Source organism: Podarcis erhardii, assembly GCF_964252035.2.
Source record: "Podarcis erhardii genome assembly, chromosome: 3".
Taxonomy (NCBI): domain Eukaryota; kingdom Metazoa; phylum Chordata; class Lepidosauria; order Squamata; family Lacertidae; genus Podarcis; species Podarcis erhardii.
Genome location: NC_138507.1, coordinates 51,799,481 through 51,811,716, shown reverse-complemented (window position 1 = coordinate 51,811,716; position 12,236 = coordinate 51,799,481). Strand labels below are relative to the sequence as shown.

Sequence of the window (12,236 nt, the reverse complement as noted above, 5' to 3'; positions counted from 1 at the left end):
TGCCTCAAGGTGCAGGTACTCTGTCTGATTATATGAACTGCTTCTGTAGATATTTGTATATATATTTAGCTCACAATAATAAATACTGCACTAAAGAACCTGGGACTCCGAGCGTTCTGCTAAAAGCGCAAATGCAAGTTGGCGGTACTAAGATCCAGCCCTTCTTTTGAGTGCACAGGTAGCACTTGTGGCTTCTACTGTTGCACCAAGTGCCCCTTTCCTGGACAGAGAGGGTCTGACCATATCTGTGCTCTGGTTACATCGGTATTAAAGTTCTACAATTTGGGCTGCCTTTGAAGACAGTAACTAGATTATGGAGCATATCTCAACAGCATTAAAACAGCTCAGATATTGGGATAACCTCATGCTTTCATATGGATCTGCTCTATTAGACACCTAGCCACCTTTAGAGGATGAGGCAGGAGGTGACTGGGCTTCTGCCCAGTCCTTTGGTGGTGACCCATCTATGGAATAGTGTAGTTCTGCTAAACTACCTGAATTTCCACAGTATACTTGTGCTGCCATTTGACTCCACTGTTTACAATTTTCCCCTTTTCATGCATGTTTGTGTGTTCCTACTAAATAAGGATAACACTTCATGCATCTGATGAAGTAGACTCCATCCATGAAAGATTATGCCAAAATAAACATGCTAGGCTCTAGGTGGCATAGAAAATTACTCTGTTGTAATTCTCAGAGTAATTGGTCTGGTGCCAAACGTACTTAGATTTAGGCACCAGGTTAAAAGAATTATTTTAATCAAAGTGCTTAAATGAACAGGATGGCATTTTATTTCTGTTTCAGAAGTTTTGATGCTATTTGTTTCTACTGCTGCTTTATCTTGTTTTCTTCTGCTTTCACTATTTGTGATTCATTGTTGCATTGGTTTTTACTCTGCATTTAAAGGAGCCTTGAAAATTTTGCATATAAATCAATAGGTGGGATATAAATATCTTCAGGAAAATAAGTGTTTCCAAATTATCAGATAATCTACCCTTAAAAAAATCTATTTATTCAGTAAGTGTTTATAAAAATATTATTCAAAGAACAGAGTTAAACTTCATCATCTTGGTGTGATACAGAAATACCATAATATAGTTCAGACTGTTGCATATTTACAGATGGAAGGGGAAAATGGATGGAAACCTCCTTTTTGGAATTCTAACTTTAGAATTGGCCTGCTGACCATATAAAGCCCTATCAGGACTATATACATATAAAGCCCTATCAGGACTATATACATTTAACACTTGTAACAAGCTGTATCACACCACAACAGTCATTGCTCCCCAAATAATCTTGGGAAGTGTAGTTTGTTAAGGATGTTGGGAGTTGTTAGGAGATCCTGATTCCCCGCCCAGAGCTACAATGCATAGAATTCCCTTTGATGATTGACTGTTAAACCATTATTGGAACTGTAGCTCTGTGAGGGAGAATAGTGGTCTCCTTAACAATTCTCAGCACCCTAAACAAACTACAGTTCCCAGGATACTTTGGGGGAAAGCATTACTGTTCAAAGTGGTATGATGCAACTTTAAATGTACAGAGCAGATGGGATCTAAGTCTACCAGTTATTACCACTCAGGGTGGGACACCAGAACGGATTCATACTCAGAAACTTGCATTTAGTACCCACTGAAACAGACAGGCAAGGTATGGTTTCATTTCCATTGAACTTATTAGAACATAAGCACAACTAATGTAGTCTGGATTCAACCCAATGCTTGACTACTATAGACAGGTGGCTAGCAAAAGGGGAGAAACATTGGCATCAAATCCAGTTTATACATGTTTCCTAAGTATTTATCTATCTATGGTTGTGAAGTATGAAGCTGCAATAGCTAGATCATGGAATCAAATACAAAATATAGCAACTCCTATTGCTGTTAGAGTTGGGGGGGGGTATTAAAAAAAAACACCTTTGTGTTCTAATGAGAAATGAATTCAGTCCAATTTTCTTCAACTGTGTCTGTTGATTCCCCACCCCATCACACAATAATAAATAACTTTATCAAAACTGCAGCCATCCATTCAGACCATTCATATCTCCAGTCATTTCAATGATAAGGCCCATGCACAGTCTAGCAGCCATCAACAAACCAATTCCAAGTAATCCACATTCCCTTCTGAGCAACCTTCGGTGGAAGAAGCCAGAGGCACAAGTGGGCAGGGCAACAAAAGGAAAATTTACTGGTAGCTTTGTTCAGGGGTAGGTTAGTTCCCCCCTCCCTCTCCCTCTCACACACAAAATAAAAACAGTTTAAAACAACTTACCACCACAAAACTAAGGCGGGTAAAAAGCCATATTAAAAGGGTTTGTCTTCAGCATTCGCCAAAAGCTTTATAATAAAGATGCCAGACAGACAGACTTCTGTGAGGAGGAAGTTCCACAACTGAGGGGCTGCCACAGAAAACAGCTGCTCCTGGGCCACACTCCCTGAGCTGCTTTCTGAGGGTGGTGGAACAATGGAGGCCCAAGCAGAGGGGTTAGGAAGGCTCTGTAGAAAATAAGGCATTTCCCCCCCAGCTATTTGGAGCCTGAGTCATGTAGGGATCTGAATGCCAATACGGAACACCTTGAAATGAGCCTGGAAATGAACCCATTCTATCTGTTTTGAAATGTGTTGTCTTTTTAACGCTTGATGTTATATTATGTTTTCAAATGTGCTGAAAGCTGCCCAGAGTGGCTGGGGAAGCCCAGCCAGATAGGCGGGGTATAAATAATAGCATGGAAGCTATGGCCCTGCTGGGGCAAAGCTGTGTGTGGCCACAGAGAGGGCTCTGAGTGCCCTCTTTGGCATGCGTGCCATAGGTTTACCCAATAGGGCAGTGGTGGTGAACCTAACTGCACCCCATTCAATTTGTGCCCATACATTTCTCTCTCTCTTTTGCTGCTCTCAGGATGTGTGTACAAACACAGTCTTCTATTTCTGTTAGGAAAAACATTTCTAAGAATATTTTTCAACCACACAAATAAGTCATACAGAATATGCTTTCACATCAACTGCATGATGAAGTCACTGACCGCTGTACTAGCGAACTGCACAAGAAGAGTTAAGATGAGACTGTGACCAGATGACAGGTAGCCTAATTAGAACCAAATTATTAGTTGTGTAGCAAATAATCAGTGCAAAGCAAAGCAATTCCAATGCATGAATTACAAAACTACAGTATATCTTAAAAGGGTTAGCAAATCCACTTCCCAAATGAGATTGTGGAGAGTTGGCTATTATTGTTTTGAACTCCTTGACCGCTGCTGGTTGATTAGGGCTAGGTGGAACATCCAGTTTCTGTTCTGGCTTTATTGCATTATCAATTCACACTTTCCCAGGCTGACAAATCTGGAAGATGAAATTTAAATGTTATTTTTAAATCTTGGGTCAGGTAAGGTAACGAAGATCGTATGTTCCTTCGAGAGAACCTAATCATGTTAAAATGTCATTGACTTTCATGGCTTTTCTGAATATTTGGGCTGATTCTAAGAGACAGATTAATTGGTTTAATTTCCTCCCCCAGTTAACTGTACACATACTGAGATCTACAATGTGTGTGACAGCCAAATATTAATATTTGTAATTATTTGAGTTCATTTTATCCAATCATTTGTTCAGGAATTACTTGCAGCAGAAATATACTCATTTCCTCCGATTTTGAAAGAGCACTCATAACTGTGGCAGCCTTCACCTCATTAGACCTTTTGAACAGATTGCTGGTAATAAGTAGATGGGATCACAAATGTGCAGCCACTTGCCACTTCTGCCAGCTCAGTCTATAGCCCCCCACCCCCGCCCCAGCTGATTATTTAGCTTCAGAATGGATACCTAGATGCCTATCTGTGATTGGAGACAGAAAGTAGCTTTCAGGGGGAGATTGTTTCTCAAGATCTATGCCCTCCTTTCTTTTCTCCTACTATCATTTCTGCATAAACAGGTTCTGCAGGGTTTTAGCACTGGCAACCTGTTAACCAGAGCCAACAGTAGGATGAGCATGCATTCTGTGGGCAATTATGCCTCTTTAATAGAACCCTTCAGCTAATTTATCACCTTTCCAGATTTCTTGTGAGAAAGCTGAAGATTTACCAAGCAGATGAATGGATAAGGTGTGCAGATGGCAGTACCCACCAACAAGCCCTAGTTAAGAGCGAAGATTGTGTGGTGCAAGCAGACGTTAGTTTGAAATAAAACAGCATGCCTTTCAATAGGCCAAAGCTAAAGGTTTCCAACTGTAGCTTCTAATATCTGGCTGGTGGTGTAATTAGCAATCACTCACTAACTCCACCGACAATTTATTTATTAAATGTATATACTGCCCTTCAGTTGAGGATCACAGGGCGGATAACAATATAAAACATGGGTAGGCAAACTAAGGCCCGGGGGCCAGATTCGGCCCAATTGCCTTCTAAATCTGGCCCACAGACCGTCCGGGAGTCAGCGTGTTTTTACATGAGTAGAATGTGTCCTTTTGTTTAAAATGCATCTCTGGGTTATTTGTGGGGCATAGGAATTTGTTCATTTTCCCCCCTTCAAAATATAGTCCGGCCCCCCACAAGGTCTGAGGGACAGTCTGAGGGACGGGTCCCCTGATGAAAAAGTTTGCTGACCCCTGATATAAAAACACAAAAATACATAAACAATAAATACATAAATACATAAACATAAGAAATACAACAAAACATCCCCACCCTCATCCCAGTTTAAAAGGCCATAGATTGTTTAATTGGCCAAAGGCCTGGGAGAAGAGGACACCACTTTTGATGTAGGCAAAAGTAACCCCTTACTCATTCTCAGTGGATTCATTTTTAAAGGAATTTTGTTCCAAGAACTGGAATAAATCACGTAACAAGATTAAGCATGATATTATTCTATGTACCTTGCAGGAACATAGGAAACTGCCTTAGTCAGACCACCTGCCTGAGTCAGACCAATGGTCTAAGGTCACAAGGGAAAAAGAGCAGCTCATCTCCAAATTTGAGACACAAAGCTGATATAGGTGTTACAGGGGATAGTCTAAAACTTCAGTGATCTCAATGATAAACGGAGAGACAAAATATTTACAACTGTGGAAAACTGGAATAGGAAAACTATGATAAAATTGTACAGACTGTACTAAGAAGTGTTCCTTCTAATACAAGAGTCTATTTTTTAAAAAATAATATTTATTCAAATTTTAAAAATTACAAAGAAAATTAGAAAAAACAAAAAAGAAAATAAAAGAATACAAAAAATACAATACAAAAATACAAACAATTCGAAAAAAGAAGAAAAGGAAAAAAAAACAGCTCAAACTTTTACATAACTTTCTTTCCTTTGCTTATTTCCTTGACCTCCTCACACCTCCCTTTTTTGTATTCTAGTTCAATTAGAGATTTCAGCAAATCCTTTCTAGCTTTGTTTTTATCCTAATAATTTATCTTAATGTACTGTAATTTTACATTCTCGTCTTTCTCCAATTAAAAAATCAATTTTTACCTAATCCTTTATATCATTTCTGCTAAAACCACATTACTCCATTCCAACATCCTTCTAACATTCCTTAATTTTGCAATATTTCTGTAAATAAACTTTAAATTTTTTCCAATCTTCTTCCACCAACTCTTCACCTTGGTCTCGGATTCTGCCAGTCATTTCTGCCAGTTCCATATAGTCCATCACTTTCATCTGCCATTCTTCCCGGGTGGGTAAATCTTGTGTCTTCCAATACTTCGCGATGAGTATTCTTGCTGCTGTTGTTGCATACATAAAAAAAGTTCTATCCTTCTTTGGCACCAATTGGCCGACCATGCCCAGGAGAAAGGCCTCTGGTTTCTTCAGAAAGGTATATTTAAATACCTTTTTCATTTCATTATAGATCATCTCCCAGAAGGTCTTAATCCTTGGGCACGTCCACCAAAGGTGAAAGAATGTACCTTCAGTCTCTTTACATTTCCAACATTTATTATCGGGCAAATGATAGATTTTTGCAAGCTTGACTGGTGTTATGTACCACCTGTATATAATTTTCATTATATTCTCTCTTAAGGCATTACATGCCGTGAACATGATACCTGTGGTCCATAACTGTTCCCAGTCAGCTATCATAATGTTATGTCCAACATCTTGTGCCCATTTTATCATAGCAGATTTAACCATTTCATCTTGAGTATTCCATTTCAACAGCAAGTTATACATTCTTGACAAGTTCTTAGTTTTAGGATCTAACAATTCTGTTTCCAATTTTGATTTCTCCACCTGAAAACCAATTTTCTTATCCAAATTATAAGCCTCCATTATTTGATAATTATGAAGCCAATCTCGTACTTCTAATACAAGAGTCTAGAACACATTGTAAAACGTGTTGGAAACTTTTTTCACAGGAGAAAGGATAAAAGGAAGAAATGTAATGGTGTCTTTGAGTGCCACCTTTTATAATGACATAGCAACTCATTAAAAGTATATTCTGAATTTGTACCCAATGTGCACCATGATTTTTCTTATATTATCATCTGTGTTAATAGATGACAAATTGTTATTTTAAGGAAACTATATCACATACCAAAGTAGAATTTCACATCTTTCCGCTGGCCTAGTGGATTCCATTGAAATACTCCAGAACTACTCATCCAGTCTACACGACCTATAGGGCAATGCTTGCATGGCTTATTGCACCAAATGTAGTTCAGGGAGCTCCTGATTCTAAGACTTCCAATTCTACTTCATACTAAGTTCAAGGACACCCCACTCCCCCATGACATTACAGACTGTAGCGGGGAGACAGGGCCTCCCATTGTCAGGAGCTGGAATAAAGTGTAGGTCAGCAATAAAAGAAAAACACAGTGTCAGTGAAGTTAATTCTTTATCCAAGCAAACCATAACAGCGCAGGCCTAGTGATCCCAGCAACTCTTCCCAGTAGGTCTTGCCCCAATGAGGCAGTTGCGAGGACGGAAGGTCCCCGCCTTCCCACCACTAAGGCTCCTCCTCTCCAGGGTCTGCTCTGCTCTTTACATTTCTCTCTGTGTTCTAAGAGACCAGGGAGCAGAGGAGCCGGTGACAGCAGGAAGGGAAGACTCCCTGGATTCTTCAGCAGCCTGTCCCAACTTGGCCACCCTCTAACCACTCCTCACTGTCCCACCACCAATCCCCTGGCTCGGAGCCTTTTCCCCTTGGGGATCCCCTAGCTGCTGTCTCCCAGCACTCATCTGCACCCAGCCAACCCACGACACCTGTTGGCAACAGAGGCCAAAGAGTGACAGGGAAGGATGAGAGGTTGGGGGACAAGCCAGGATGATCAAGAGAGGCTTTAAAATGCAGTTTGTGAACATATCACTTTAATTAATACATGACATGGTGGGTAGGCTTAAGATATAATAATAATAATAATAATAATAATAATAATAATAATAATAATAGTAATAAAAACAATAACTCCCATATATTATTACTATGTTGTGTATATTTGTGTTGTTATATTGTAAACCACCCAGTGAACTTCAGATGAAGGGTAGTATAGAAATTCAATTAATAATGATGTGCTTTTAAAAGCATTGTAAATGTAGCTGTTACTATAGGCCCATGTTCTTGCAAATTAAGGTGGCAATACATTAATTGAGTAAGTGTAACAAAATATAATAATGAGTTTTTATGTTTGGAGAACGGATAAGTAAAAAGAAAGAAAGAAAGAAAGAAAGAAAGAAAGAAAGAAAGATAATAATAATATAGCTCCATAATCCAAGTATGAAGGATAGCAAAATACAGCCGTTGGCAGAGGCAGAAAAATAGATTTACAGTAAACTGAGTGTAACAAGAGCCTCTTAGGATTTACAGAACAATAGCTACAATAACTGCTGTATTGAACAATGAAAATCCACATGACTGCAGGGAAATAGCAGTTACTTAATAAAGTAAAACAAAACCTAATAGCTCTATGCAGAACTGCAGCTCAATGGCAGCTTCCATAGGAGAGTCAACTGTTAGGAAAAGAACTGGCCAGTGCTGGAAAAATGATAATAGTCTAGGCAGGCTATTACCTGTGCAGCAAGCAAGTGAACTACATGAAGGCATGAGAGGTCATTGTAACCAGAGGACCAGAAACAGATATTGAGGTATGGCCCAAATGCATAATTGGTCAAATGAAACAGGAGCTGCTGTATTCAATCTGCCTTTTGGCTGTGCACAGAGCCTCTTCACTTCTCTCTTTGTAGAAGTAGGACAGAGGTGAAGAATCGGCGGTTCTCCAGAAGTTGTTGGACTGCAGCTTCAATCATCCCCAGCCAGCATGGCCAATGGTAGGGATAATGGGAATTCAGCAACATCAGGAGGGCCACAGGTTCTCAACCCCCAGGATGGGAGAGCAAATCAGGAAGTCTGCCATTAAGTATAGTTTCACATCACATCAGAACCAGGAACCTATGGTTAACAGCTTTGGAAGAGGATATGGTGTAAGGAAAAGAGGCTTACTATATAATTACCAAAAAAAAAAGTAAGTGGATATCAGGGATTCTTTCCCTGGAGGCATTATGACGATGTGCCCCATGCCAATGGGTTTCACATTATGTTTTATGAGAGGGAAATGCTGGCGTACAGAATGGGGGTGGGAAATATTCTTTGTTTTACCAAAAAGGAGAGAGAAGCCCTGAAGAGATGGGACTGTGTCTTGTGAAAGTTACTGATTACAAGTATCGCTAAAACCTTAGCCTAAGCAAAATGATACTTTAGAAATATACAGCATCACTGCACTGTGGAAAAAATTTCTGGCACAAAAATAAGTATGAAAAACCACTTATCTTTCCAATAAAAGAACACACACTTCACTTGTCTTTTTACAAGCAATGTGCAACCTGTTACTGTTTATTTTTCTTGGTCTGGCAAATCTACTAAATTATCCATAGGTACAAATATTTAATTGTAAGGGGAAAAAACCAAGGTAGCTACTTGTAGAAGTGAAATACATACATGATTTTTAAAAATAAACTTTTAACAGCATACCAATATAGAAAGAGCAACATTAGCATATTATGTTACAGCAAGTATGAAGTGTAGAAAAATATTAATTGCATATAGATCTTTTTTCATTCATTAATAATCACTCCCATACAAATGGAATCTGTCTTAAGTCTACTAAAACTAGATGCAATGGCAAAGAGAAATTGTGACCTTAGATAGGAATTCATCAGATGATGTGTGCTCCTTAAAAATAATTATTGTTTCTTGCTCTTTACAGAGCAAATGTTTGATTTAATACTGGCATTTTTAATGTAAATGCTGCTTTATACTTACAGAAAAGATACACAGCTTGCAGAAGTAATATTTTAAATGAAACTCAGGGTGATAGTGGAATATGGAATGCATGTCAAGTAGATAATCACCCACACTGGTAAGTCAGTGTGCGCCAGCTGCTTCCCACTTCCCACCAAGCATGTGACTGTTGGCCAGACTTGCTAATTATTTGTCAATGGGCATTTGGCAACTGGCTTGGCCATTACCTGACACGAGGCAGCTGGCTACCTGCCAAAAGCCTGGACCTGCTGGCTGCATGATAAATTAATGTTTGAAGGAAAATAAGGGGAGGAAGGCTTCTTAATTCACCTACCTGTGCAAATGACTTCCCCAACTTTCCTTCTTAAGGGGGCTGTCTAAGTGCCTCTGCATTAAATACTTGGCTCCACAACTCATGTTTTCTTCTAGAATTACCTTTTAAAGAGAAGCTCATTCTTGTCGCAATGAAGGATCTAGGTAGCAAAAAAAGATCTGAGAGAAAGAGCATTCTTGGGTGTAAATAGCTGTTTGCAGGAATCAAACTGAGTGGACTTTAGAGTGGAATTTGACTGCTCAATATCAAAGCAAGACACCTATAAACAAAGAGATAACACAACTTCAATGTTTATTATGTGCCAAAGAACAGGATACTTATTGGGAATGGGGCATGAGTTTCTCACTAATCAAACAATAGGAACTCATTTTTTTCTGAATCCAATAGAAATCCAGTTTTCATATAAATTTACAGAAGCTTATGAGAGCACACTAGTGTTCCAGAATAATAATCCTCCCATATGCTGCTAGGTACATCAGTGCAATGCTCCATGCCTCAAGCCACGGCGAGTTCTCATCTCTATTACCTAATTGCCAAACACATCACTACTTTATCAAATAAAATTTTAATGACACTCAGCTCTGATCTGGGAAGTTTTAGAAATTACTTTGCAGCACACAATAATGTTTCCAGAGATGCTGCTGGGACCCTGCCAACATCTCAAGAGAGAAGGGTGGAACAAGAGCCAAGTGCCATTTCAATTCCCAGAATGCTTACTTAACTTGCTGGCACGTTTTCACTTCCTGCTATCGATAAATTAGACAGATATAATACTACCCTCAGATCATGTCCTACAAACATCTTGGATGGATGTGTCTTCTATCTTATTTTTCTTTTAGAGCACTCTGACTACAAACACATCCTGTTTGCAGTCACATGATAAATACTGCTTAGACCAGGGGTAGACAACATGGTGTCCTTCAGGTGTTTTGGAACTACAACTCTTGTAATCCCAGACTGGCTGGAGATGATGGGAGCTGGAGCCCAAAAGTATATTGAGGATACCATGTTGACTCACCTTGACTTAGACAAACACAAGGAACTCCATAATTGTGAAAAGCATTCTCAACTGCTCCCCGCTGGCTATATGTATTGTAAGTGCCTATATATATACTTAAGTGCCCAAGAAATTTGACCTAAGCAACACAGATAACTAAAGAGAACATAATTAATCTGAACAGTTCACAAGTCTTATCAATAGGCACTCTCTCTTGTTTCTAAAGAGAGGATATTTGTATCTGTTTTCTAACTTAATTACCAACAAAAAAAAGTCATGATATGCCATGAACCATCTGCCGTATGGTGGAGGGAAGCATATAATAGAGATATCTACTTTTCCACTGTGACTCAGTGATTCAGGCTGTCAGAGGACTCAAAAACAGTTGTTCTTCACATGTATCTGTTTCTAATGTATTCTCGATACAGGAGGATGTCTTCTTTTCCCAATGGCTGCATGATGCCTTTGCCAGCCTGGATGTGAGCATGAAATATCTCAATAGATTTTCTTTCTACTTTAGGAGGCTGGACTTCATAAATGTTGTCTTGGGAGAAAGCAGAGATGTGTGTTCTGTGAAAAGTAAATTAAATAAAACTAGCATTAAACTACAGAGAAACCATAAAAGAGGAGGGTAGGCATGAATTCTATATACATCAGCACTGTAGGCTCAGAGGATTCCATGCCATTTTGCATTAGTAGGTAAGTTAAGTTGATAATACAATGGAGGGGAAAATCCTGAAATGCAATAATTTCTACTAGGATTTCTAGTAATAAGCACTTATGATCTATAAAATACAATATATTTTAAACTGCAGGTAGACTGTTTTATTGCAAAACATTGTTGAGTGTTTAATTGGTTGGTATCTTAGCAACAATGTGCTGCATCTAAGCAGAATGAAGAGTCACCTTTTGCCAATAAAAAATACAGTCCATGTTCTGTTTTATTATTAATCTGTCATCACCTGTACCATATTTCTCCGTGTATAACATGCCCCGTGTACAACACGACCCCTATTTTGGGGGACTCCAAATTAAGAGAATGCGGGGAAATTGCTCAGAGTTGTTAAGCTTTTTTGGGGGGAGAATTGCCTAGTGTTGTTGAGCTTCTTTTTTTGGGGGGGGGATTGCCGACACTCGCTTACCCGCCTGACCACCACTGACAATCACACGCCTCGCCGACAACAACACTCGCCTGCCCGCTCACCTGTCTGTCACTAGGTTTCAACTTGAGAAGTTTTTTCTTTCTAAGAATCACACAGCTTTATAACCTCTAACTTCCAGAGATAGATTTTCTTTCCCTTCAATGGATGGTGAAGAAAGGGGAAGCATTGTTGTGACCATTTTCTAAAATACATTAGGTGGCAAACAGCATCTCTAATGGAGATAATTTAGCTATGGTTGATGGAGATTCTGTACATATTTAAAAACCATTAACTATTAAACATTCTGGATCCAATGAATATTGATCAGCCTGCACAACAGCAAATTTGCACAGGATTTTTTTACATTGATGTAAAAGGTGTCATTCTCCTTGGTCCTCCCACTGCCTTTGACAAAGGCGCTCCCACTCTTGCATAACTGCCTTCATGCTATGGAGCTCCACGATTCTGTCCTCAGCTGGCAATCCTTCTACCAAATCATTATTTCAATGTTTTCATAGGAGGAAACTGAGTT

General features: G+C 39.2%; 2 protein-coding genes across 2 annotated transcripts in view; both read right to left on the bottom strand.

The window, feature by feature from the left end:
- The window catches only part of GPR6 (G protein-coupled receptor 6), a 43,550-nt gene extending 41,044 nt beyond the window's left edge, over positions 1-2,506 (bottom strand). Inside the window, exon 1 of the mRNA XM_081857385.1 lies at positions 2,275-2,506. The gene's annotated coding sequence lies outside the window, so the exon portion shown is untranslated. The remainder of the gene's footprint in view (positions 1-2,274) is intronic.
- Positions 2,507-9,839: 7,333 nt separating this feature from the next.
- FIG4 (FIG4 phosphoinositide 5-phosphatase) overlaps positions 9,840-12,236 on the bottom strand; it is a 68,919-nt gene continuing 66,522 nt past the window's right edge. Inside the window, exon 23 of the mRNA XM_081856955.1 lies at positions 9,840-11,132. Within this exon, the coding sequence (XP_081713081.1) occupies positions 10,955-11,132 (178 nt within the window). The 3' untranslated portion in view covers positions 9,840-10,954. The remainder of the gene's footprint in view (positions 11,133-12,236) is intronic.